At 46.5% G+C, this 26,497-nt stretch overlaps 1 protein-coding gene across 2 annotated transcripts in view; it reads left to right on the top strand.

Moving 5' to 3' along the window:
- LOC138250328 (arylsulfatase H-like) overlaps positions 1–26,497 on the top strand; it is a 598,307-nt gene that overhangs the window by 71,260 nt on the left and 500,550 nt on the right. For both annotated transcript variants that reach the window (XM_069205094.1, XM_069205093.1), the window contains exon 2: positions 25,612–25,689. In XM_069205094.1, the coding sequence (XP_069061195.1) occupies positions 25,667–25,689 (23 nt within the window). In that variant the 5' untranslated portion in view covers positions 25,612–25,666. The remainder of the gene's footprint in view (positions 1–25,611; positions 25,690–26,497) is intronic.

The raw sequence follows: 26,497 nt of genomic DNA, 5'->3' as shown, positions 1-26,497 counted from the left end.
ACTTTTCAGTTTGACCGTTTTCTGTGCCTGGTATTCTGTCTACATTCTCACCGCTCATGTGGTATGAGCACCAGGAGGAGGAGCGGGGGGCGGGGTCAAAAGCAGGCTGTTATGCCCATCCGGGCCTATTATATTGGAAGTACTGCCATCAGATCTTTTGATTGTTGAGGCTTCCCTGGGGGATAGTTCTTGTCTTTCTAATGAGCTCAGGTTACTCCGGGACAGTGTTGGTGCTCCTACCTCACCTGTCACGTGGTTCACAGCACAATGAGTACCAAGAAGAATACAAAGTCATATGCGTTGCCACTGCATGCTCTGCGCCTGCAGCAATTCTGTATTTCCTGAAAAGGGAGGCCGGGTGGAAGAGTGTTCGCCAGGGTTGGGCGCACTCACACAGCTGGTGAAGCATCTCCGCCACAGGAGTCCCACAGCTGCCCTAGATGACTGCTCAGTGTCTGTTCTGTGTGTTTAGGGTGGGCTCTTAGATCTCCACAATGCCGTGTCAGCCCTTCCGATTCATCCCAGCTGAAGTAATCACCATGCACCTCCGGGGTGCCAAGGCTATTCTGTCTCTCCCAACTGTGCAGGTTGGACTGGGGGCACACAAGTCCCGCTGTAGAATGCTGTCTGATCACTGCAGATTAGGCTGCCCCATGGCCGAGATGGTGTCCTAACTGCTTTTGTCGCGGAACTCACAGTATCACGAGGTGTTAATGGAAGCACAGTGTCATAGGTGCCATTACGGCGCAGTCCACGCCCACAGCAATTTCCCCATGGTCTGAATGAGCTGCAGGCTGGAAGGGTATCCATTAAGGGGGGAGCCACACTTACTTGGCTAGTGAAACAGCACTGTTGTAACAGTTTGGTGGCCGTCCCAAGTGAATGGCTGGTCTCCGCTACGCCTAACGAGTGTGGTTCCCCCATGCCTCTGCAGAGCTGTGTCGCTGTCCCTCTGATGTGTCCCAGTGGGAGAAGTCACTCTGACCCCCGCAGGGGGTTCCAAAGCCACACCACCTCTACGGTCTTTGTTGGCTGAATCGGGGATGCCCAGGCCCAGCTGTCGACAGTCGGTCATTGCCAGGGCCCACCCTATATTGCCATTTTGTGCTGCAGCTTTGTGACTCGCTGTACGGAATCACCTCACAGATCCTCAGTAGTTTGTTGGGGTGCACAAATTACGCATCAGGGACATATTGGGCACATCAGGCCATACCCATTATTCATTTTGAGGGGTGGGATTATTGGGCAGTGCTCATGGTGGTTCTAGATAGCAGAGCTCAGCTGGCAGCGCCGCAGCCACAGGTCCTTTCGCATTGGCATCAGGCCATGCCCCATTTTAGACAGACATTTATACACTCCATAATAATGGCCTCCAGTAGGGATATGGAATCCCCTGATCATTAGCGCCGCACCCCAGTGTCTGGCAAACGCACATTTGTTGCTAATAGAACGTCAGGACTTAGATAAACTACTTGTTAAAAAGAAAAAGGTTTTTTGAATGACTAGTTGGTGATGAAGGGAAAAAAAGTTGTCTAACAGGTGAAGCAACTTGTTTTGTTGTTGCGCACATACAATGAGTTTTGAGGGACCCATTCTTCTGGATTAGCAAAGGACCGGCCCCGCAGGGGGCATCAGGGGCCGGCGCATTAACCGCCGCCGGGGACCCGGAAATGATATTTCGAAGCCGCCTCAGCGGCAAATCAACGAAGGACATCCGGCATTCCCCCTCAAGGGAGAGGGACGAGCCCCCTAGGACGTCTGGCCAATGGGGGGGTTCAGCAAAAACAAAGAAAAGTACAAACCCTCCAATGGTATGGGGTGACACCGCCCCTCCCTCAGTTTGGAGGGCGGACTAAAAAGATTCTGCTGCCCAGCCATAGATTGCTATATTGGGCATTAGTGAACCAGAAGGGCAATGCCTGACTCCTTTGTTTCCCAAAACAGGATACTATTTCTTTAAAGCAGTTTCTGTACCTCCAATGACCATGGGCTGCTATAAAAAGAGGTAAATATGTTTTCCATTTGGGAAGGCAAATGGAGAGACGGATGTCTGGTGTTCCTTGCAGGCCTCCATGTCTAGAATGTCCGTATGGTAATGAAATAAAATATGGGCTTCTGTGCAGCCCTGCATGCAGCCTACAAAGTGATGCATTTGTTTCCTTTATTGCAAAAAAAACAACTTAAATGCGAGAGAAACAATAATCCTTTTAACTCAAAAGAGAGATGCTGATTTCTTAAAAGACATTTTACAGGAGTTCCACCTTTTTAATTTAAAGAGCAAAATAAAGAAAGGACTCGGCCCTCAACACTTTTCTTAGGAGGCGACTGCCTACTGAGAATTAAACTACTCCTGTGCTCTTATATGAATGCTGGCCTCAAGTCCTACAGTAATACAGCTTAGCAGGGAGGCGGTGTGGATTGGAAAGGCATGCCTTACCTTCCTCACAGAACCTACAGTGCGAAGTCCGGCTGGTAGTGCACAACCGCCTCTGACAGCTGCCCATCTTTCTGCTGTAAAGTCAACCAGACTGAAGAGCAGTATGCCCACAGTTGGAAAGCAGAGCAACGGAAGATATATTATTTCTATTGTGGTTAGTGAACATACAAGGAGAGTTGCCAGTACAGTGAATCCTGAAGAATCATATTATCGAGCCTCTTCTATGTCCATGGGCCTTTGTGGAGATACAAGAAGGACTGATTCTGCTATCGCAAAATCCTCTCTAACTATACAGCTGCAAACAATAAACACGATAGGACTGGAATGTGGCTCCAAGTGATCGCCAGTTGCAGAGAATCATTTAGACATTTCATTCATCACTTTGTTGTTTGCTCCAGTAGACCCCCTGGGGTACATTTACAAGCCTCTAGTGCCAACTTGCATCACTCTAGCGTCATTGTTTTTGCTCTAAGGTGACGTTAAGGTGGTCTTTTCCCCACACCAAATTTACAGAAATGCTTGCATTGCACCACTTTGCGGTCCCTTGTGCCACATTATGCCTGTGTCAGGCATAATGTATGCAAAGGGGGCGTTCCAACACAAGGAGGCTGATAAGATTGGTGCAGTGAAATTTACAAGAATTCAATTCTCCTTTTTTCCCCATATTTTTTAATGCCTACTCTGAGTAGGTGTTAAAATGACGCACCCATAGTAACCTACGGGCCTCCCTGTGCTTAGCTGCACTAGCGTACATTTTTCTGACACTAGTGGAGCAAAGTAACTCAATAGCATCAAAAATGTTGACGCTATTGTGCTAATGACTGCCATGGTACGCCGCATTATAAATACGGTGCAACCAGGGTATCGTTAGGTGGCGGAAGGGGGAACGTAAGAAAATTGGCGCATCGGGACCAATGTGACACTTTATTGTAAATCTGCCCCCAAGTACTAAAAGTATGTACAGTCGTGGGTCCTTTGCTCCCTGTGCCATAGAACTAAAGCTACACTGATGAGGTTTCAGCAAACCAAAACCAGCCTAGGGCTGTTTGTATCTAGGGTTGTTTGTGATCCAGTCTGGAGGGGACTGGGAGCGTCAGTTCAGACTGGCCTACTCCTGTTGGAACAGCAGACAGGCTGATTTGCATACTGCTGATTTCTATTTGGAGTGGCATAGTAGGTGAAAAATTGTGAAATTCAATGCAGTCCCGAATGACCACAAAACCACTGTCTCAGGTAATTTAAGAGTTCCTTCCATGACTTTGTTATCTGATACAGAAGATGCCTTCAATGTGAGGAGTATGCCCGGGCGTGGGTCCCTTACTCACTGTCCCACAGGACTCAAGCTACAACTCACTGATGAGGTCTAAGTGGGCCAGCACCAGTCTGGGGCTGTTTGTGTTAGTGTGCTAGGTGAGGATTTACCTGGAAGTTCAGCCCAGACTGTTCATATTAAAGGAGGGCCACAGCAGATTTTCATACACCTACCATCTGTACTAAGTAATCCACTAGAAAGCAGCCCTGGGCAATCACCAGTGGCTGAAATTAATTTATCCATACCTTTCATCACTTAGAGCCTAATTTAGAACTCAGCAGACGGGCTATTCTGTCACAGTGGTGATGGATATCCTGTCTGCCAAAATCTAAATCAGGCCCTTTGTTGCTACAGTCAATGCTATAAGTAAGGCATGGGTCTTGTGCTTACTTTACCACTGGACTCAAGCCGTAACTCACTGATGAGACAGAAGTGGATTGGAACCAGGCTAGGGCTGAATGTATTCGCATTTGAAGCAGACCTGGCATGTTCAGACTAGCTTGTTCCATTTGGTTCAGAACTAGGGCTGGCTTTGTATAATCTGGCTTCTGTGACAAATGGAATAGCAGATGAAAAAAATCGATCTGAATGGAAACTGAGTGATAGAGATCTAGGCCCATATTTATACTTTTTGCGCGCCACATTTGCGTAATTTGTTTGACGCAAAAGCGGCGCAAACTTACAAAACACAATTATATTTTGTACGTTTGCGCCACTTTTGCGTCAAACAATGACACAAATGCAGCACAAAAAAAGTATAAATATGGGCCCTGGTGTTTGTCTCTGTGAATAAAGACAGTTGGAGACCTGGAGTGTGGGGTGGGTGACAAAGAGTCAGAGGCTACTGAAATTGGCAAACATTTCCATAAATAAAGAGCTAGCCGTATCTTTCATTAAGGTATAGTCCCTGATTTATAGGTTGGTGGAGAGGATACTTCATCGCCAGTGTACTCTGCCCTCCAATCCAAAGGTCTGCCTGCTTTATTTAGAGACAAAAGAATCTTAAGTATTTCGTCAATGCAGACCCCATATGCTCCTTTGATGAACTACTTCCTCTAATGGTCTCACAAAGTAGGAGCCCTCAGAGAAAGGGCACCTCCTCCTATTTCAGCTGGACAGAGTAATGCTTTTTTAGTTGTATCTCTCACTATTAGGAAACACCAGGCAGTGAGAGACAGAATACATGCAATAATGACTCCTATACTCTGTGAAAAAAACGGCCATTGTGTAGTGCCATTTGGTTTTTGTCTTTCAAAAAACAAAGAAATGTCAAAGGTTTGGAGCAGCTGTTAAAGCCGATGGTGGCCATACCCTACACTTTTAGTGCATTGAAAGTAATGGTCATATTGGTGTTTCCTTTCAGTGTACAGAGATGACTGCAAGGCTGGTGGTCATCTCTAAATTTGGCAGACAGAGAACCCTCGGGATAGCCGAGGTAGTGTCATCTGTCAACCTGAAAATCAGGCCCATAGTGATGTTTGATCCTATTTTTTCTATGTTCTTTATTTCTTTTTGCTTTTCTACCACTTGCCCCATCTATTCTTTTTTCTTTCTTTGGCTTCCTTCCTTGCATGCATTTGCCCTGATTTATCCTCCATCACTATGTTGTCTTTTTTTCTTAACTTTTCTCTTTTTCGTTTTTCTTTTTCTTACTTTCTTTTCTCATTTCCTTTTTCATCCTCTTTTTCTGGCCCCTTGTAACAAGACAGTTAGTTTTCTACATACAATTTTTGATTCCTGAATTAGGATTGTTTTAATTTTCATTTCAAACAATTGAGTTTTATTCAGTGTGCTCACCGAAAATATCTTCAAGCAGCCATCCACACTTAATTCTATTACACAGTGGTGTACAGTAAGGCCCTCATTACAACTGCCAGGGTTGTATTAGCGATCGTACCGCCAACAGGCTGGCGGTACAATTTGCCATATTTTGACTGCGGTGGTAGCACCGCAGTCTCACCGTCGGTAAAGGCGGTTTTCCGGAATCGTTGTTCCGGCGGTTATAATCAAGCAGGGCAGCGCTGCTTGCAGCGCTGCCCTGGGGATTATGACTCCCCTTCCCGCCAGCCTGTCCATGATGGTAGAGACCGCCATGGAAAGGCTAGCGGTGAAGGGGAGTCACGGGGCCCCTGCACTGCCCATGCGCTTGGCATGGGAAGTGCAGGGGCCCCCACGCGCAACCCCACCCTGCTTTTCACTGTCTGCACACAGTAAAAAGCGCGACGGGTGCAGCTGCACCCATTGCACGGCCGCAACACCGCCAGCTCCATTAGTAGCCGGCTCCAATGTTACAGCCGACATCCCTGCTGGGCCGGCGGGCAGAAACTCTGTTTCCGCCCGCCGGCCCAGCGGGGATGTTGTAATGCCGCCGGCGGGTTTGCGGACGCATAGGCGGCCGCTTGGCGGTTCAACCTTGGCAAAGTTGTAATGAGGGCCTAGGTGTTTTAAATGTTATATTTTCTTTTGGTTGATACTTGAATTGTATCCATTCTGCCTTACAAAAAAAGTAAAACAGGCTAAAACATTTTCAGAAAATGGGACAACTACAAGTGAAAAAGTTTTACTGTGAAATATGCTGGACAATGAAAAGTAAAATGTGCTGACAGTATGCATTATGTAGTGCTTGATACCAGAATATTGCCACTTTGTGACAATAGAATAATAGGAGCTATTATTATGCAACTTGATATTTCTCATTTAATGAGTCATCCACCTTTTATATGCCCTTCCCGTAGCTGTTGCCGGTGAGATGACAGTAGCTCAGCCTCTGGCATAGATGGAAACTTCCATATCACCATTTATCAAGTTTAGTGCCAGATTAGTATCTGAGACATTGTACAGTGCCAAGGGCCTCCTTGAGTTCATTTTTACCTAGACAGTCTCAGGGCCAGCAGCAGCTGCCACTAGAGGTCGCCAGGGCACCGCCCACATCTATTTCCTAGTTATGTGGATTGTAATTGTCAAGAACAGTTACTATCCACATAAGTAGTCTTGTAATTTAAAAAAAACAAGGCTTTAACCCCATGACATGTGCAGCCCTGGTGCCTGGCTGCCTCTCGTTCTTGCTCAAACGAGAGTCAGGCAGCCAGGCTTTACTGTGAGGGACACATGCTCTAGTGAGCATGTGCAATACAGCTTTTTTTAATTCAGTATTTAAGCAGGCTAAGGGCTGACCTGGTCTGCAATTTTCGGGGCTCTAAAGAGACCTCCCATTCATGACGCCATCAGCGTCATATTTGCAAGCACTCCCAGGCGCCTGAGGCACAAGCCCTGCTTTCCTGAGACTTCCTGTCAATCATTTCACAGGCTGCAGGCTAAACCATTCCAAACCTCGTCATCCGTGACGTGTTGGGAAAGGGTGTTTCTTGCAGTCTGTGAAGGACTGAGGGCATGTGACTCAAGGTCACAGTCATGAGACTGTGACCTCGAGCCACATGTATGCTGTGAACAGATACACTGGGCATGCTTTAGCATGCACAGCGTATCTGTTTAGAGCATGTAATATTTGGTATTTAAAATGCTCCCTTTGTGCGCTTTTTAACTTGCAGGAGTGTTTCACTTTATTTAATACATCCGTTCCTATCAATAATCTTAGAGATATTTATTAACAGTTTTAATAAATGCCTCTCGGTTTAGTGATATTAACTGATGTACTAAGGCAAAACACTCCTGCATGTTAAAAGCACACAAAGGGAGCACGTTTAAATATGCCAATTCTCAGTGTGTTTTTTTAAAACTCTGTTTTATTGAGTTTATAACAACAATTGAAGATAAAAACAAAACAAACAAACAAGCAGTGCATTGTCATACGTGAAATCAGAATGTCCATTGTTCTCCTGAGCGGAGGTTGATGATACCTGTAAACAAAAACATGGATCATATCCATCAGACCAGCAGTATCTCCCCCCCTCCCCTTCCGCAAGGACCTCCTATGTAACCAAATTGTTCATAACTCATCATAACAGCAATACACTATTACCACAATTGGTCGTCACCTATATGCCTATCATAACATCCTGCAGTCAAGGATCCTCATCCGAGCTCCAGTCAGAGCTGGAATCTTGGGTCCCGTGAAGCGATCCAACAATGTACTCCAGGCCGTTATGTCTTCTAGTGCCCCTTCTTCCCTGCATGTCAGTCTCATGTTTTGTTCCTCAGTCACCCCCCATTCCAAAACATCAAGGGACCAGTGAGAAGGGGATGGGCTTCGTCAGTGATTCATTTGCAAATAAAAAAGTGCCAGTGCCCAAAGCGCTACTCTTAAACACGCGGTAGCTGCAATTAAATGTGCGAACACAGAATACTGAGGCAGCGTAATCCTGAAGCCATCTAGGTCTTCTCGCTGCCGCTTCAGCTCACTCTTGCATCTTTCTACTTTCTCCCTTTGTGACGCTTTTACATTTTTTCCCTTCCTCCATCTTTCCCATATATGTCTTTTGCTCGCAGAAAATGCTTGAGGCAGAAGAATAAGCCCCAGTCCTCAAAAATAAGTGCTGGTGCTCAGCACCAGAAACACCAAGCACAAATTAAGCACCGGGCTCCGTGTACCCATCCAGCCCATAGCCACCCTTTGCTTAGCCAACACCAATGCAAGCTGCGCTAATCTGTATGGAGCGTGCCCGCCCCGCGGTCTCTGTATTATACCCAGGAGGCAAGTCAATGGCGTCGCTTCAAGTCCTAGACCGGTGACCCAGTCCAGCTTCCGAACCACCACCCACCAAAACTGCTGTACCTCCCTAGAGGCCCAGGCCAAATGGATAAAGGAAGAACCTGACTCCCCACACCGAGGGCACCCTGTCTCCCTTGTCGGGTCCATCTTATTAAGACGAACAGGCATGATGTACACCGGGTGAACAAAATTAAATTGCAACAACTTAAATCTATGCTTTCAAGAAACCGTGTGTACCAGAGACAGTGCCAAACTCCAGCCCCCATCTTCTAAGGGCTTCTCCAACTCTCAATCCTAGGCCCTATGTGCCACACACTCCACCCCCACACTATCACCACGCAGCACTCTATAAAACAGAGTAATCAGGTAGAAATCCTCTCTCCAATTAATTAATCCATTCAACATCTTCAACGCCACATGGGCCACCAGGAACCCAAACCAGACCTCCTGGGCTGCACTCTCAATCTTGGCATATTGCAAGAACTGGCCAGCTCTCAATCCAAACTTTATCTCGCACCTCCTGAAAGGAAATAAACTCACCATTGGGATATAAATCACCCGCCACCAAGCAGCCACGCATTCTCCAAGCCTCCATTGACATACAAGTATCTATGTCCTAAAAGATTTTCAGTTCCCTATCAAAGGGGTCATGCCGTAGTATTCTCTTAACGGCATGTTCCCAGATTCCAGCTGTGTTTTTAACCAGGTAGGGGACAAGAGTCACTCACCTGCCGCCCAACATTAATACGTGCACTAATGCCTCCTCCCCCAACATGCCAGCAAACAGCTGCTTCTCCCAATTATCCGTCTGCTTCATCCACTTAGCAGCAAGTTGTAAATGCGCCGCATAATAATAGAGTCTAATATTAGGGAGTGCCAACCCTTCATCTTCCATATCCCTTTGTAACGTAGACAACGCCACCCTGCTACGACGGCCAGCCCAACCCAAGAAGATCAACAAGCTATCCAGGTGATGAAAAAGTCGAGCTGTCAATGGAAACAGAATTCTGAACCAGGTAAAGACACTGTGGCAAGAACACCATCCTGGCCACCGCCGCCCTTTGCATCACGGATAGAGGCAGCTTATTCCAGAACTCTACAGAGTTCTCCAAACCCTTCACCACCTGTTCCACATTGTGCTTCAGGTGTGCCGTCGCCGTATGTGTAACCCATATGCCCAGTTATCGAAAACTTTCAAGCTCGCAACCGGAGCTCCACCTCAGGCAGATCCTCCAGCAGGACGTCACCCAGAAAACCCAGGGGAAACAGCAGTGACTTCTTCCTATTTACCCGAAGCCCAGATATAGCCCCAAACCTTCCATTAACTGTAATAACAGAGGGACAGAGCCAACTAGTTCTCTGAGGTACAGCAACGCATCATCAGCATAAAGGGAAACAACATGTTTGGCCCATCCCACCTGAACACCCCAGGGCCCGAATTTCTCATGTAGCCAGACCGCCATCGGCTCGTGCGCTAAAGCAAATAGAAGCAGTGACGATGGGCAACCCTGCCTGGTACTCCTACCGATTATCCAAACATCCAAGAGCTCACCGCTCACCCGAACAGGTGCAGTGGGATCAGTGTACAATAGACGAACCCAAGCACAAAATTGAGGGCCATATCCCATTCCCTGCAGAACTGCCAGTAAGTATTCCCACTCCACAGTTTCAAACGCCTTCTCTAGATCTAGTGATACTAAAACCAATTCATCTGCCGTCCCGCTGTTTCATGTAAAACATGTGCCAAACAGCGTAAGTTGTAAGTTGTACTATGACTGGGGATGAATCCGCATTGATCCTCGTGTACCAGGCCCCAGATCACTCCACACAGTCGGGTAGCCAAAATCTTACACAGAATCTTGACATCCGTATTAAGCATAGTAAGCGGATGATATGAAGAACGGTCATCAGGGTCCCCCCAGGCTTAAGCATTAGACAGACAACACCCTGTCGCATGGTCTCAGGGAGAATATCCCGATCTCGCGCTTCCTCAAACACCGCCAATAACCTCTCCCCTAGCAGAAGAGGAAACGTTTGGTACAGTTCGATTGGGAAACCGTCTCCACCAGGCGACTTAGACTTCGACAACGCCTCTAATGCCGCACCTGCCAATTCACCTGTTATCTCAGCCTCAAGGCTCTCCATACAGGCCGGCTCCAGACGCGAAAGTCTCAACCAGCCCATAAACTCACCTAATCTAATGTCAGACACATTAGCATCAGCTCCCCATAACACATGCATCAACACTGGTGCATGTTTAGACAAGAACCTGCCTAAATGCTTGACATCCAACACCTGTGACCAAGTCAGTCCGCCCAAGAGGAACCGATCTAACCGGCTATATGTATTGTCTTAGATTGACAGGTGAATTCCCTGACCTTCGGATACAGTTCTCTCCATCCATCCCAGAGTCCTAGATTATGCATAATCTCTGTGAGAGATCTCGTCATCAATTGTTTATATCCCCACTAAGGAGGAGAACGATCTCCCTCACCATCCAATATGCAATTATAATCTCCAGCCCGTATCAGAAGGGAGACTGCCCCCTCCCCCAACAGTTCAGGTACGGTGTCATAAAATGAGGGATCATCTATATTAGGTGCGTACGTATTTAGATTGGTAAGAGGCCTTCCATCCAAGGTGCCATGTAAATGTATATATCTCCCTTCCACGTCAGCTTTGCTGTAGATATGTGTAAATGGAACCCCAGGGGCAATCCAGATCAACACTCCCTTTGCATAGGAGGAAAAGGATGCAGAGAACACCTGACCCCATCACTTTTTGGCCAGCTTCTGTGATTTGTCTTCTGTCAAATGAGTTTCTTGCATACACGCAATATGAACCCTATGTCCTTTTAGGTAGGAATGCACCCTGTAGCGGGTAGTGTGGCTCTTCAGACCCCTAACATTCCAAATCAGTATATTAATCTGTCGACTTATGTTATGATTGCATATCCACCCCTCCCACTAGGGCCCCTCTTCCACACTCAAAAGAAGAAGGCAAGACCAGTCCCATCCACCCATCTCACACTCATCAATGAACTGCCATAATGAACATCAAACTGCTGAGAACTTGTGAAAACTTTGCACCCCAACACCCCATACCCACCCCGGATGAACAGTAAAACATACTTTTCAAAATATGCTGTAAATCCATATATACGTACGCTGCTAGGACAACAGCCCAAACCCCAACACCCAAGAAGCCTACCACAACTGTGGAAGTGAACACACCCCGTCCCCACCAGCATACACTGTGCCTTCCACCCCATCCAGACAGCATCTAGGATAAACATTTCCCCCCTCAACCATGTAGTAGACAGACATATAAAGCCCCTTTAAACAGCTTCTGAATGAGTTACATATCTCCTAGTCAAGCAGGGCGTGGACTGCAGGCCATCCACGCGGACCCCAACCGAGCCGCATAGGCAGTATCCCCGAAAAGGTCAACATATTCAAGAATCAACAGATACCACCTCATCCTCCATGTTCGATGGGCCAGCCAGCGCAACCGCCTGCTCAGGATCGACCACCGCCTTAGTACCATCTTGCTGTATTTCAATTCTACTACGAGAGTGAGAGTCAACACATCTCTGCGCAGAGTCCAGGGACAGGCCCTCTCCACACCTCCTCCAGTCTGCACTATCCACTCCAGAAGTACAAGCCAAACCAACTCCAGACCTCCCAGAAGGACCTGGACCAACCCTGTCCCATCTCTCCAGCCATCTCCAGACTTCCTCAGGATGCTCAAAGAACTGTGTTTTACCTCCAGAGATCACCTCCAGCCGTGCTCGGTATGGAACATGTATCTGATGTTCATCGCACGAACCTTGGCCTTCGCCTCCAGAAATCCTTTTCGGGATGACTGGACCTTGTTCGTATAGTCTGGGAAGATGGAGATCTTGCAATTCTCGAAGACAGCCCTGTCGGTCTCACGGCGGTCCATAGGATACAGTTTCTGTCTTTAAAGTTCATGAGACACGCTATGATGGCCCTCAGTGGGACCCCAGGCCGAGGAGGAGCAGCTAACACCCTGTGAGCACGCTCCACTACAAACACCCTGGACAACCCCTCCAGCTGCAGTACATCTCTTATGCATTGTTCAACAAAGCTTTCCACTGAGGAGCCTTCCGCCCATTCCGGGAAACCAAGGAGGCGCATGTTGTTCCACTGAGATCTGCGCTCTAAATCCTCCAGCCGTGCCTCTAATGTCCCTACAGTGTATGTGATCTGAGCCATCTGCTTTTGCAATGTGCCCACTTCTGTTTGCAAGTCCACAATAGACCCCTCCGCCACCTTGACCTTTTCAGATACCTTGCGAAGGTCAGCTCACAGGAGGTTAACCTCCACAGCAACAGTCTCTATCTTCCCCTACAGAGCCACTCTGGATCCCTGCATGACAGCCGACAGCTCCGCACATGTGGGCTCCCCCACTGTGGCTGGCTCCTCCAATGCCTCTCCCGGCCCTCCCAAGTGAGTCTGCCCCTGTGGAAGCGGAGTAGCGGTACTATATTGCTCCATCATGCTACTCTATGACGGCGAAGCATGCCGATGTCACCCATCATACCGACACGTAGGACAAGAGGATGTGGTACCACCAGCGGTATATAGATCCACTGTTCAGCCCAATTGTGCACCACAAGGGCCCCCAGACAACCGCACAGCCCACTTCAGCCTAGTCTGGGTCAAGGGTTGTACGAAGTTGGCTCTGTATATACTATCTAAAAGTAAGAGATAGTGTGCACAGAGTCCAAGGATTCCCCTTAGAGGTAAGATAGTGGCAAAAGTAGATAATTCTATTGCTCTATTTTGTGGTAGTGTGGTCGAGCAGTAGGTTTATCAGAGGGTAGTGTTAAGCATCTGTTGTACACACACAGGCAATAAATGAGGAACACACACTCAAATACTTAACTCTAGGCCAATAGTTTTTATATAGAAAAATATATATTTTCTTAATTTATTTTAGAACCACAAGATTCAAGATTTGAAGTAAATACATACAATGCAAGGTACTCCACACAGGTAAGTAAGGAACTGTGAAATAGAGCAGTAGTACACACAGTTTTAGATAAAATGGCAAGAAGCTATTTTAAAAGTGGGCACAGTGCAAGAATCAACAGTTCCTGGGGGAGGTAAGTATTGGTTAGTTTTTCAGGTAAGTAAGGCACTAACAAGTTCAAGTTCCTGGGCATAGGCAGCCCACCATTGGGGGTTCAAGGCGACCCCAAAGTCACTGCACCAGCAACAGTGCTTGGTCCAGGCGTCGGGTTCCTTGGTTCAGGCAGTCGCGGTCAGGGGCAGCCTCTGGATTCTCTCTGCATGCGTCGCTGCAGAGAGTCTGGGGGGTCATCTCGTGTTACTCACTAGGTCGCAGTCACCTGGGAGTCCTCCCTGTAGTGTTGGTTCTCAGGAGCTCGAGCCGGGGGCGTCGGGTGCAGAGGGTGAAGTCCCACGCTTCCGACAGGAAGAGTGAGTTCTTTAAAAGTTGCAAGAAAGTTGCAAAGTTGTTGCTGTTTGTGAACAGTGCAGCTGTTCTCTGGAGTTTCTTGGTCCTTTGGGTTCAGGGCAGTCCTCTGAGTCCGCAGAGGTCGCTGGTCCCTGTCGGATGCGTTGCTGTGCAGGTTCTTTGAGACTGGAGACAGGCTGGTAGGGCTGGGGCCAAGTCAGCTGTCATCTCCGTCGTCTCTGCAGGGCTTTCAGTTCAGCAGTCCTTCTTCTTGTTGTAGGTTGCAGGAATCTGATTTCCTGGGTTCTGGGGTGGCCCTAAATACTGAATTTAGGGGTGTGTTTAGGTCAGGAGGGCAGTAGCCAATGGCTACTGTCCTGGAGGGTGGCTACACCCTCTTTGTGCCTCCTCCCTGAGGGGAGGGGGGCACATCCCGAATCCTATTGGGGAAATCCTCCAATCTCAAGATGGAGGATTTCTAAAGGCAGGGGTCACCTCAGCTCAGGACACCTTAGGGGCTGTCCTGACTGGTAGGTGACTCCTCCTTGTTTTTCTCATTATCTCCTCCAGCCTTGCCACCAAAAGTGGGGGCAGTGGCCGAAAGGGACGGGCACAGTGCTTAATTTGTGCTTGTTGTTTCCGGTGCTGAGCACCGGCACTTATTTTTGAGGGCTGGGGCTCATTCTTCTGCCTCAAGCATTTGCTGCGAGCAAAAAACACATATGGGAAAGATGGAGAAAGGGAAAAACAAAAAAGCGTCACAAAAGGAGAAATTAGAAAGCTGCAAGAGTGAGCTGAAGGGGCAGGGAGTGGCTTTATATGGATTGAGGATGCCCGAGATGGTTTAAGGATTACGCCACCTCAATATTCCGTGTTCACACATTTAATTGCAGCAGCCGTTTTTTTAGAGGAGGTCTTTGGACACCAGCACCTTTTTAATTACAAATTAAGGACTGGACGGGCATCTCCACTAGCTGGGATGCCGTAACAAAAGGCATGAGCCTTTGAGGCTCACCACCAGGTGTTACAGTTCCTGCAGGGGGAGGTGAGAAGCACCTCCAACCAGTACAGGCTTTGTTCCTGGTCACAGAGTGACAAAGGCACTCTCCCCATGTGGCCAGCAACTCGTCTGGTTGTGGCAGGCTGGCAGAAACTGGTAAGCTTAGCACTAGGAGTCGGACTGGTATTCAGGGGGCATCTCTTAGATGCCCTCTGGGTGCATTTTACAATAAATCCCACACTGGCATCAGTGTGCATTTATTGTGCTGAGAAGTTTGATACCAAACTTCCCAGATTTCAGTGTAGCCATTATGGAACTGTGGACTTCGTATCTGACAAACTCCCATACCATATACTCTTTATGGCTACTGTGCACTTACAATGTCTGAGGTTTTGCTTAAACACTGTAGGGACATAGTGCTCATGCACATATGCCCTCATCTGTGGTATAGTGCACCCTGCCTTAGGGCTGTAAGGCCTGCTAGAGGGATGACTTACCTATGCCACAGGCAGTGTGCGGTGGGCATGGCACTCTGAGGAGAGTGCCATGTCAACTTAGTCATTGTCTCCCCACCAGCACACACAGGCTGTGAGGCAGTGTGCATGTGCTGAGTGAGGGGTCCCCAGGGTGGCAAAATACATGCTGCAGCCCTTAGAGACCTACCCTGGCATCAGGGCCCTTGGTACCAGGGGTACCATTTTCAAGGGATTTATCTGGGTGCCAGGGCTGTGCCAATTGTGGGAACGAAGATACAGTTTAGGGAAAGAACACTGGTGCTGGGGCCTGGTTGCAGGGTCCCAGCACACTTTCTATCATAACTGGCATCAGCAAAAGGCAAAAAGTCAGGGGGTAACCGTGCCAAGGAGGCATTTCCTTACAAGAGTGCACCCCGCACATAGGATCCCAGGTCCGAGTCCTCTGCTCACCTTCCAATAGCAGAAAAACAAGCACCCCACTGCTGCAGGAAAACCATCCGTCGGGCCCCAGATCGGCCTCCCGAGTCGCCACTCACCAGCAGGCCCTGGAGAAAAGTGTACCAGCCCAGGCCACTCACACACGACCCAGCACGGACTCCAAGTCACCTTCACCCCTGGCCCCACAGACCAGCGTCCCACAGAATCAGTCCTCTGTACGTGCAGGGGAATGATGTGTGGGCAAAGAATCCAGAGTTGGGGGCCAAATGAGCCCCCCCTTTCCCCTTTCACCTCGGGGGTCGTTGCAGGGCGAGCAGCTCCAGTGCATGTCCTCTCTGCCGGCTCTGGGAGGAGGGGACAGCACAAACCAGCCCCACCCCCGCACTCCAGCCCCTCGATCAGAGGGGCCATCAAAAAGCCGCGACCGCCTCAAGGCCGCAACGAAACCAGTGATCGCACTCCGGCCGCAAGTGCACGGCCAGGCCCACCCCCACGCCTCAGGATACCGTGAGCTCCAACTGGGGTGTACAGATAGGGAGGGTCTTGCCGACATCTTTGGGGTCCTCCAAGTTACGTTGCAGGGGGGTCCACTGCTGTCTGTCACCCAGAATCCCTGTAGAAGAAATGGGGACAGCAGAGCGCACTAAAGGCGTGTCCCGCCAGCTATCTTGGTTGGCCACACCAATTCTTAATGTGTTAAAAGCCTCCTGTGTGGTTTCAAGATGCGGTAGCGTTTTCTTTAGTACATCTATTTAGATCACTATGCTGATAGGCATTTATTAAAACGCTTGATATGAACAGATGTACTAAAGTTAAACACACCCGCATGTTAAAAGCAAACACAACAGCACTTTTAAGTATGCCAGTTCTGGATGTGTGCCCCTGAACTAACATAGTTAAAAGCTCTTGTATGCTTTTAACAAGTGGGAGTGTTTCACTTTAGTACACCAGTTTGTATTACTATATTGAGAGGCATGTATTAAAACTGTTAATAAATGTCTCTCAGTGTAGTGATAAAAAGGGATGCAATAAAGTGAAACACTCCCGCATGTTAAAAGCATACAAGAGTCACTCACCCCTCCATTTTAAAATCCCACCAGCCACCACTGCTCAGGGCAACTCTCTTGTATTGTTCATTTATGCCAATTCTCTCTTTTTTTTTCATGGTCAATGAGGGGGCCCCTATCTTTTCACATTCTAATGGGCCACTCAATATTTTCAGTGCAGTTGGTGTTCTGCAGTCCCTTATGTTGATAAGGTGCAGTTTGACAGGAAGAGAACATCACCAATCTTTTTTCTTGGTTCAGGTGTGTTGAGAATGGTTTCTGTATTATCTTTCAAGTGTATTTTTTGCAGGGTTTTATTTGAATGTCATTAATTTTGTAAGAGTTTAACAATTCACTTGGTTTTTATTATAGTTTATTATCCTTTTTCTTTTAAAGGTTTTGCAGCTGCCGCTGCTGGCAAGGGGGCAACGGCTCCTCCGCCCTAATGGGGGAGCTGCCCCTGAGGAAACACAACATGGACACATCACATTTTTACATTTTTCTTTGGAAAGTTCCTAGCTGTGGATTTTGCCCTGTAGCTCAGCCGGCACCTAGGGAACCCTACCAAACCTGTGCATTTTCTAAAACTAGACACCTAGAGGAATACAGGATGGGGTGACTTGTGGGTCTCTCACCAGGTTCTGTTACCCAGAATCCTTTGCAAGGCTCAAAATTTGGCAAAAAACATACTTTTTCCTCTCATTTCGGTGATAGAACGCTCTGGAATCTGAGTGGAGCCACAAATTTACTTCAACCCAGCATTCCCCTAAGTCTATCGGTGATAGAACACTCTGGAATCTGAGTGGAGCCACAAATTTACTTCAACCCAGCATTCCCCTAAGTCTTCGCATAAAAATGGTACCTCACTTGTGTTGGTAGCCCTAGTGCCCTTGACAGGAAATGCTCCAAAACGCAACATGGACACATCAAATTTTTACATTGACAACTGACGTGTTTTTTGGAAAGTGCCTAGCTGTGGATTTTGGTCGCAAGCTCAGCCAGCATCTAGGAAAACCTACCAAACCTGTGCATTTTTGAAAACTAGACACCTAAGGCCGGCACCTAGGAAAACCTACCAAACCTGTGCACTTTTTAAATCTAGACACCTTGGGGAACCCAGGATGGGGTATCTTGTGGCACACTCACCAGGTTCTGTAACCCAGAATCCTTTGCAAACCTCAAAATTTGGCAAAAAAACACATTTTTCCCACATTTCGGTAATAGAAAGTTCTGGAATCTGAGAGGAGGCACAAATTTCCTTCCACACAGCATTCCCCTAAGTTTCCCGATAAAAATGGTACCTCACTTGTGTGGGTAGGGCTAGTGCCTGCGACAGGAAATGCCCCCAAAACACTATGTGGACACATCAAAATTATCAAATACAAAATTACCTGTTTTTGCGGGGGCACCTGCATTTTTGGATCTGGGCTCAGCAGCCATCTAGGGGAACCTACCATACAAGACAGCAAGAAGAAGGATAGTAAGTCTCATGACAGGGGTGGGAACAGAGATAAAAAAATCATAAACGTCTCCATCATGCCCACAAAAATCCTCTGGGGGTGGTGGGTCCAAATTCTCTTCAAATCATCAGAAAAAGCCTTGGCGTTGTTTGTGTAAGAACAAAGGCCATTGGGCAAGTGACCCCACTTGTCCCAAGAAAAACACCAAGCCTCCCACCACCACAACCTTCACTGCTTCCACTAGTGCTCCTAGTAATAGCAGTGGTGGTGGGAAAAACTCTACTTATAGCCAAACAAAGGGTGTAGCTGGGCTCACTTTTGGTAATGCAGTGGGGGTTGGTCTAGTTAGGGAGACCACTGAGGCTGTTTTAGTGTCTGATGGTGGCATTGGCATTGCCACCTTAGTTGCTTGCTCCCTGAATATGGCTAGGTACAAGCAACTACCCCTAATAAATGGTGTTCAGGTTGAGGCCTACAGGGACACAGGTGTCAGTGTCACTATGGTGATGGAGAAACTGGTTGCCCCTGAGCAACACCTGCTTGGTCATCAGTATCAAGTTACTGACGCCCATAACAACACTGTTAGCCACCCCATGGCTGTTGTAAATCTCAATTGGGGGTGGGGTTACTTGTCCAAAGAAGGTTGTGGTATACACTGACTTACCTTTAGAGTGTCTCTTAGGCAATGATTTGGAAACTTCAGCTTGGAATGAAGTGGAGTTGGAGGCCCATGCAGCCATGATGGGCATTCCAGGGCATATCTTTTCTCATACCACGGCTCAGGCCAAGAAGCAAAGAGGACTGGGAAACTTGGATCCTGGAACAATGGACCAAGTACTCCCAAAAACTAGGTGTAGAAAGGACAAACCCTTGACCACTGTCCCTCCTTCTCCAGATGATTCTCCTTTTGATGAGAAGGAGTCAACTCCCTGTGCAGAGCCTACGCCAGAGGAGCTTTAAGCTGACATAGCTGAGCGATTGGGTGCAGGGGGGCCTGCCAAGGGGAGGAACTGAGTGTGGCACAGCAGACCTGTCCCACACTAGAGGGTCTAAGACAGCAAGCTGTCAAACCGCAAAATGGGGATATCAATGAATCCCACAGAGTTTACTGGGAGAACAATCTCCTTTACACTGAGGCAAGGGACCCTACACCTGATGCCACCAGGAGACTGGTCATCCCTTTAAAGTATAGGGAATTCCTCCTAACTCTGGCACATGATATTCCCTTTGCTGGACAAGTGGGGCAAAGTAAAACATGGGACAGACTTGTTCCTCACTTTCACTGGCCTCATATGTCAGAGGACACAAAGGAGTTGTGTCGCTCCTGTGTGACCTGTGAAGCCAGTGGCAAGACTGGTGGCACCCCAAAGGCCCCCGTAATCCCACTGCCAGTGGCTGGGGTGCCCTTTGAGAGGGTAAGGAATTACATTGTTGGCCCCCTTGACCCCCCAACAGCTTCTGGTAATAGGTTCATCCTTGTGGTAGTGGACCATGCCACAAGATACCCAGAAGCCATCCCCTTAAGGACCACTACAGCACCTGCAGTGGCAAAGGCCCTCCTGGGAATATTTTCCAGGGTGGGCTTTCCTAAAGAGGTAGTATCAGACAGGGGTAGTAACTTCATGTCTGCATACTTGAAAGCTATGTGGAATGAGTGTGGTGTAACATACAAATTCACCACACCATATAATCCACAAACAAATGGACTGGTTGAGAGGTTTAACAAAACTCTCAAAGGCATGATCATGGGAATCTCTGAACAACTCAGAAGGAGATGGGATGTCCTCTTGTCATGCCTCCTTTTTGCCTACAGGGAGGTATCCACAAGGAGTGGGTTACAGCCCCTTTGAACTCCTCTTTAGCACCCTTTTAGGGGTCTCCTTGCTCTTGTGAAAGAGGGGTGGGAATAACCCTTGAAACCCTCTAAACAAGACATTGTGGACTATATACTTGGCCTAAGATCCAGAATGACTGAGTACATGAAAAAGGCCATTAAGAACCTTCAGGCCAGCCAAGAACTTCAAAAGCAATGGCATGACCAGAAGGCTGTCCTGACTGAGTACCACCCAGGACAGAAGGTGTGGGTATTGGAGCCTGTGGCCCCGAGAGCACTCCAGGACAAATGGAATGGACCCCATCTCATTGTGGAGAAAAAGGTGAGGTCACCTCGCTGGTAAACCTTGGCTCTACCAGAAGTCCCCTTAGGGCACTTCATGTCAACCGCCTTAAACTTTACTATGATAGGGCAGATTTAACCCTACTCATGGCCACAGATAAGGGGCAGGAGGAAGAGAGTGACCCTCTCCCTGACCTCTTCTCCAACACTGAAGCTGATGGCTTAGTGGAAGGAGTTGTGTCTGCAGACTACCTCACAGCAGAGCAGAGGGAGGGCTGCAAAAACCAACTAGTCTAATTTTCTGACCTGTTTTCCCTCATACCTGGTACAACTACTTGGTGTGAGCATACTATTGATACTGGAAACAGCTTGCCTGTCAAAAGTAAGATTTATAGACAGCCTGACCATGTCAGAGACTGTATTAAGTCTGAGGTGCAGGAAATGTTGGACCTTGGAGTTATTGAGCCCTCTGATAACCACTGGGCCAGCCCAGTGGTGCTCGTCCCCAAACCTCATAGCAAAGAAGGAAAGAGAGAAATGTGGTTTTGTGTGGACTATAGAGGACTTAATACTGTAACTAAAACAGATGTTCACCCTATACCCAGGGCAGATGAGCTCATAGATACACTGGCCTCTGCCAAATATCTGAACACCTTTCATTTGACTGCAGGATATTGGCAGATCAAGATATCAGAGGATGCTAAACCAAAAACTGCATTTTCAACCATAGGAGGGCATTATCAGTTCACGGTTATGCCCTTTGGTTTGAAAAATGCACCTGCCACTTTCCAAAGGCTGGTGAATACAGTCCTCTAAGGTTTGGAAGCTTTTAGGGCAGCATACTTAGATGACATTGCTGTATTTAGCTCCACCTGGGATGACTACCTGGTAAACCTGTGGAACGTTTTGGAGGCCCGGCAAAAGGCAGGCCTCACTATCAAGGCTTCGAAATGCCAGCTAGGGCAGGGGAAAGTGGTTTACATGGGCCACCTGGTAGGTGGAGAACAGATTTAACCACTACAGGGGAAGATCCAGACAGTTATGGACTAGGCTCCCCCTACTACTCAGACCCAGGTCAAAGCCTTTCTAGGTCTCACTGGGTATTACAGGAAGTTCATTAAGAACTATGACTCCATTGTTGCCCATCTTAATGACCTCACTTCAAAAAAGATGCCTAAAAAGGTATTGTGGACAGCCAGCTGTCAGAAAGCTTTTGAGGAGCTTAAGCCGGCTATGCGTACTGCACCTGTCCTAAAAAGTCCAAATTACTCCAAAAACGTCATTGTCCAGACAGATGCTTCTGAACTAGGGGTTGGGGTAGTGTTATCACAACTAAACTGAGAGGGCCAGGATCAACCTGTTGCTTTTATCAGTAGGAGGTTGACTCCTAGAGAAACGCGTTGGTCTGACATAGAGAGAGAGGCCTTTACTGTGGCCTAGGCTCTGAAGAAGTTGAGACCATACTTATTTGTGACTCACTTCATTGTTCAGACAGACCACAAACCTCTCTTATGGTTAAAACAGATGAAAGGTGAAAATCCTAAATTATTGAGGTGGTCTATTTCTCTACAGGGGATGGACTTTACAGACAAACATAGACCTGGGAGTAACCACTCCAATGCAGATGAACTCTCCAGATATTTCCTGGGCTGCAGCAGTTCTATGGCCACCCATAAGGAGCTCAGACAAACCCTTCTTCAGGACTGCCACTGCAGCCTGAGTGAAATAGTGCACGCACTATTTCACAGCCATTTTCACTGCACTTAAGTGACTTATAAGTCACCTATATGTCTAACCTTCATTTACTGAAGGCTAGGTGTAAAGTTCTAAGTGTGAGACACTTACTCCATTTGCTGACAAACAGGGGTATACTATGTATATTTTTGCTTACTGCATTTTGATATATTACAATGGTTACACTCATTTCCTTTTGTCTTTGCATTCTTCCGGGGGGGGGGGGTGTAACTATAATGTTTAGATATGTATTAGTGTGTGTGTTGTAGTGGGTGAGGGTGGGGGTGGGGGTGTTGCGTGCTGCGTGTGTGTGTCCCTGTTTTTTGCCTCCCCCCTCCACTGTGTCGTAGGTGCAGTACTCACCGTGGTCTTCGGCGCCAGCGTTGGTGCTCCTGGTACAGGAGCAGGAAGACTATCGCAGGTAGAATTTGGAGTTCCGGGTCCATGGTGTCCTCCTTCCCCGTGGACTGTGTAGAGGTGAGCGTTTTCCCTTCGAAATTCCTGTTTCCGCCGTGTTTTTATCTGCGGTGAATCCGCCCCGGAAAAGGTGGCGGATTAGCTTGTCATAATACTGTGGGCAGGACATTGTCCTCCGCCTGTCTGTTGGCGGTGACCGCTGAGCTATTTGTTTGTACTGCCGTGGCGGTCTGAGTGTTAAAGTGGCTGTCTTTGTTGGCGGTTTCCGCCACGGTCGTAATTCCAATTTTTTTTCCACAGGCCTGTTGGCGGTCTTACCGCCGCTTTAACACCGTCCGCCAGGGTTGTAATGACCACCTATATTTTCGGATATTTTTAAACATTCATATCTCGAATTCTGCTCATTGGATTTTTGTTGTTTTGGTCCTGTGTTGTTTATTAAATTAAGCTGTATGTTTCTAAATACAGTGGTATCTTTTTGTGTGGTGTTTGCACTGTTTTACTTTTGCACAAATACTTTATACATTGCCTCCTAAGTTAAGCCTGTGTGCTCTCTGCCAAGCTACCAGAGGGTGAGCACAGGTTAATTTATGGTGTGTTTCTGGCTTATGCTGACTAGGACTGTTGTTCCGGCTTGGACAGGATGCATGCCTCTGCCAACCAGAAACCTAATTTCTAACAATAAGCAGCTCTAATTACTAAAAAGCTTTGAGACCCCTGCCATAAAATGTTCCTTTGGTGTTTTTTTCTTTACTGCTGGTATGCTACCTTCCCCTTTTAATGCTTGTATTCACCAACCACCTCTTCATTTCACCTTTTGGTTGTCATGTTATTGCACAGTAATTTGCCAATGCTGTTAGCTATGCCACACTGTGCTTTGGCCCCTCTGTAATTCCAGAGCCAAGTAAGACTACATTGTGGCACTGGCATAACACAGCAACCAATCTAAAAATGCTGTAGCTTTGTTTATATACTTAACTGGCATGTTAAAATAAGACGAAGGCCAATGCACTATGAATAACAAGTGCTGTCAGAAAGACTCCAAATTACTGTAACCTAGACACCATATTTGTGTAGCTCTTAAACAAGTGAAGACCAGTTTGTTAATATAGACTGCGAAACTGGTGCTCTCAGTACAGTGAAAAGGATTGAAAAGGCGATTTTCGGGGCTTGTCCCATAATTTAACCCTAATACCACTGCTTGATCTCACCTTATGGAAGCGCTGGCCCAGCTTGGATGGGTCTTCAACATTTTCTCACACCTGTGAACAAAGGCTTAATATTGTTTCTTGCAAAAATGTGGACGAGTACTTAATCCAATTTGTACTAAATATTGTTGTGAACAACCACCAAGCAGACATGCAAGATTACTGTTTGGAAAACAGGCATCACTGTAGTTAGGCAGCCGCTAGGCCGATTCATTCACCGGCTCGGCCTGAAAATAGACCAAAGAGACCATCACATAGTGCTTATTAAAGTTATCCTGTGGCCTAAAATCACTGAAAATCTAGTATATAAACGTTTCTTGGCTTAAAACAGTGTTACAATCCTCTGCAGGTTTTATAACTATGAATTGGTGAATCATTAGCCACTCCTTTTCTATCTGATGATGGGTTCTTCAGAGTCATATATAAAATGTCACTTCCTGTGATGTCACAATGGTCACGTCTTCCAATTCAGTTGCATTCTCTAAGGAAATTTGATAACTGGCTCTTTTGCTGCTGCTCGAGAAGGATGCTTGAGGCTTACAATCAATGTGCCTGCTCACTCGGCTTTGATTTCTTAGATTCGTAAAGATGGCAAAGGTATAACTGGTTATGTGAATTTCCGACCTATCTCACTATTAAATACTGACTTGAAAATTATAGGCAGAAATTTTAAAAACAATTATAAAACATTTCGCACAAATCGATCCACAATTGAAAAACTGGATTTGTCAGAGGGGTGTTATGCTGCTCCCAATATACAAGCTTTGGCTGCCTTGATTGACGTTTTAGGATCAGCGGCACTCCATGGATGATGGTGTGCTTGGATGGGGATAAAGCTTTTGAAAGGGTAAGTTAGTTTTTCCTAATGAAAATCTAATTTACCTTTTGGCTTTATAAATGTTCATAATATATAATAATACAAGTACACACATAATAACTAGTGGCTTGCAAAAATGCTCCTCTTGCAGAGAAGCGCACAGCTGGGTGGCCATCTTCCCCCCTTTTTTTGTTTGATCTTCCATTAAAACCAAAAATTGCTTCTGTGTGAAGAAATGTGAACGTAACTGGTATTTCATGTAAGGGTGAGACACCTAATTCAATATATTATTGTTTACAGGTAATATGCTTCTGCTTATTCTTATATTGGTATGTTATTAGGCCTGCATTTGAACGTCAAACAAACATGCTGTAAATTGGCTGGTTATTAACTGAAAGTTACTATTACGTAAGGTTTCACTTTCTACTAGGTTTTGTTTAAAGAGCCATGTGGATCACTGGTGCATTATATGGATGTAAGTTTTCATTGAGTAAATGGGGTTTAAGATTATATTTTGACCCCACTGGCCAGAACTAAATTTCCCAGATGTGGATATCTAGCAAGGTAATTCATTTTTCTTATTTTCTGGATTCTCCTATTTGAGGGGAACCACTTTGACATGTCATGTATAGTCTGCCATGGCTAATTATTTTTCTGGTCATATTTGTCCAGTGGATAGCAAACATGTGTTTTCTCTTATTCTTTTCTCCTGCTTGGTCCTGCAAGGGTATATTTAATGTATAGACAAACTGGATTTTAGTGTAAAATATATTTGAATCCACACCTGGCTACTTTTTTTACATCAGAACCATTGTCTAGCAAATGCTGCTGCTTACCATGGTGGAAAGGTAAGAAGTGGTGATTGGACAAAGCTTTGCCCTCTTTACACTTTACTGTACTATTTAAAGTCTATAAAACAGGAGTAGGGTTGTTGTGTTTGTGTTCTATGGCTACTTCCTTAACAATAACCTGCGATTGTTTTAAACAATTTCATGTGCAATACATACCAGTAATATACATTTTCTTTGTTTTGTAGTTGCTTGACCAAGTAAGCAGCAACAGTAAGGAACCCTAATATACGAAGAAATACCATGACGTTTATGATAAATGGATGGTGAGTAATAAAGTAGAACAACATAATTCAGACTTGCACATAAATCACAATGGGCCAGGCTGAGCAAGGGATATGTTTGGATTTCACTGCAGAGTTCATAACGAAACCTCAGGCATGTTGAATATTTGAAGTTGAGGAAGAGCCAGATTCTAGTGCAACAGTCTAGGTTCCTGAAAATCGAGTACCAACAAGAAATCTGAGACATAAGCATGCAGTGCATAAGCAATCAATGTACATTTACAATCACTAGCCCACCCTACCCTACAGCGTACATAGACAGCCTTGCAATATACTTATATCCATATGGTTTCCTTGGTCTTGATATAGTAACCTGAATTAATGTAATGATGGGGACTTTTATATGAGCAGTTTCTAGAATTTGATTCTAAAATAGGAGTTCATATTCAAAACCAATTAAACTTCAAAAGTAATGAACAAAACAACGTGTACATAATGTTTGCTTGGCAGAGGCCAGACAGATGCCTAAGGTAGTCCCTGCTCCAGTGGGTACTACAGAATACTCTGCTAGCCCAAACTACCAAAGCATTTTTATCATATTGCCACGTCACCTTACTAAAGTAGTTTTTAGTTCAGAGTAAGACGTGGTTACATGCAACTCAATTATTTTCTGTAGCATACAAACCACTGTGTTAACCCTGACTGCATAAAATGTAGTTCCTTTTGCGGAATCAGGGCTTTGAGGTTGGCTAGGTCAAGGACTCCAGAGAAGTAGAGGAGGTTCAAAAGGCATTGTTCATTTATGTCAGTTTCCAGCGGGGCATTGTCAACCATCTGCTGACATTTGTTG

The sequence above is a fragment of the Pleurodeles waltl genome, chromosome 8 (assembly GCF_031143425.1).
Source record: "Pleurodeles waltl isolate 20211129_DDA chromosome 8, aPleWal1.hap1.20221129, whole genome shotgun sequence".
NCBI classification, from domain to species: domain Eukaryota; kingdom Metazoa; phylum Chordata; class Amphibia; order Caudata; family Salamandridae; genus Pleurodeles; species Pleurodeles waltl.
This window is presented reverse-complemented; position numbering and strand designations above follow the sequence as displayed.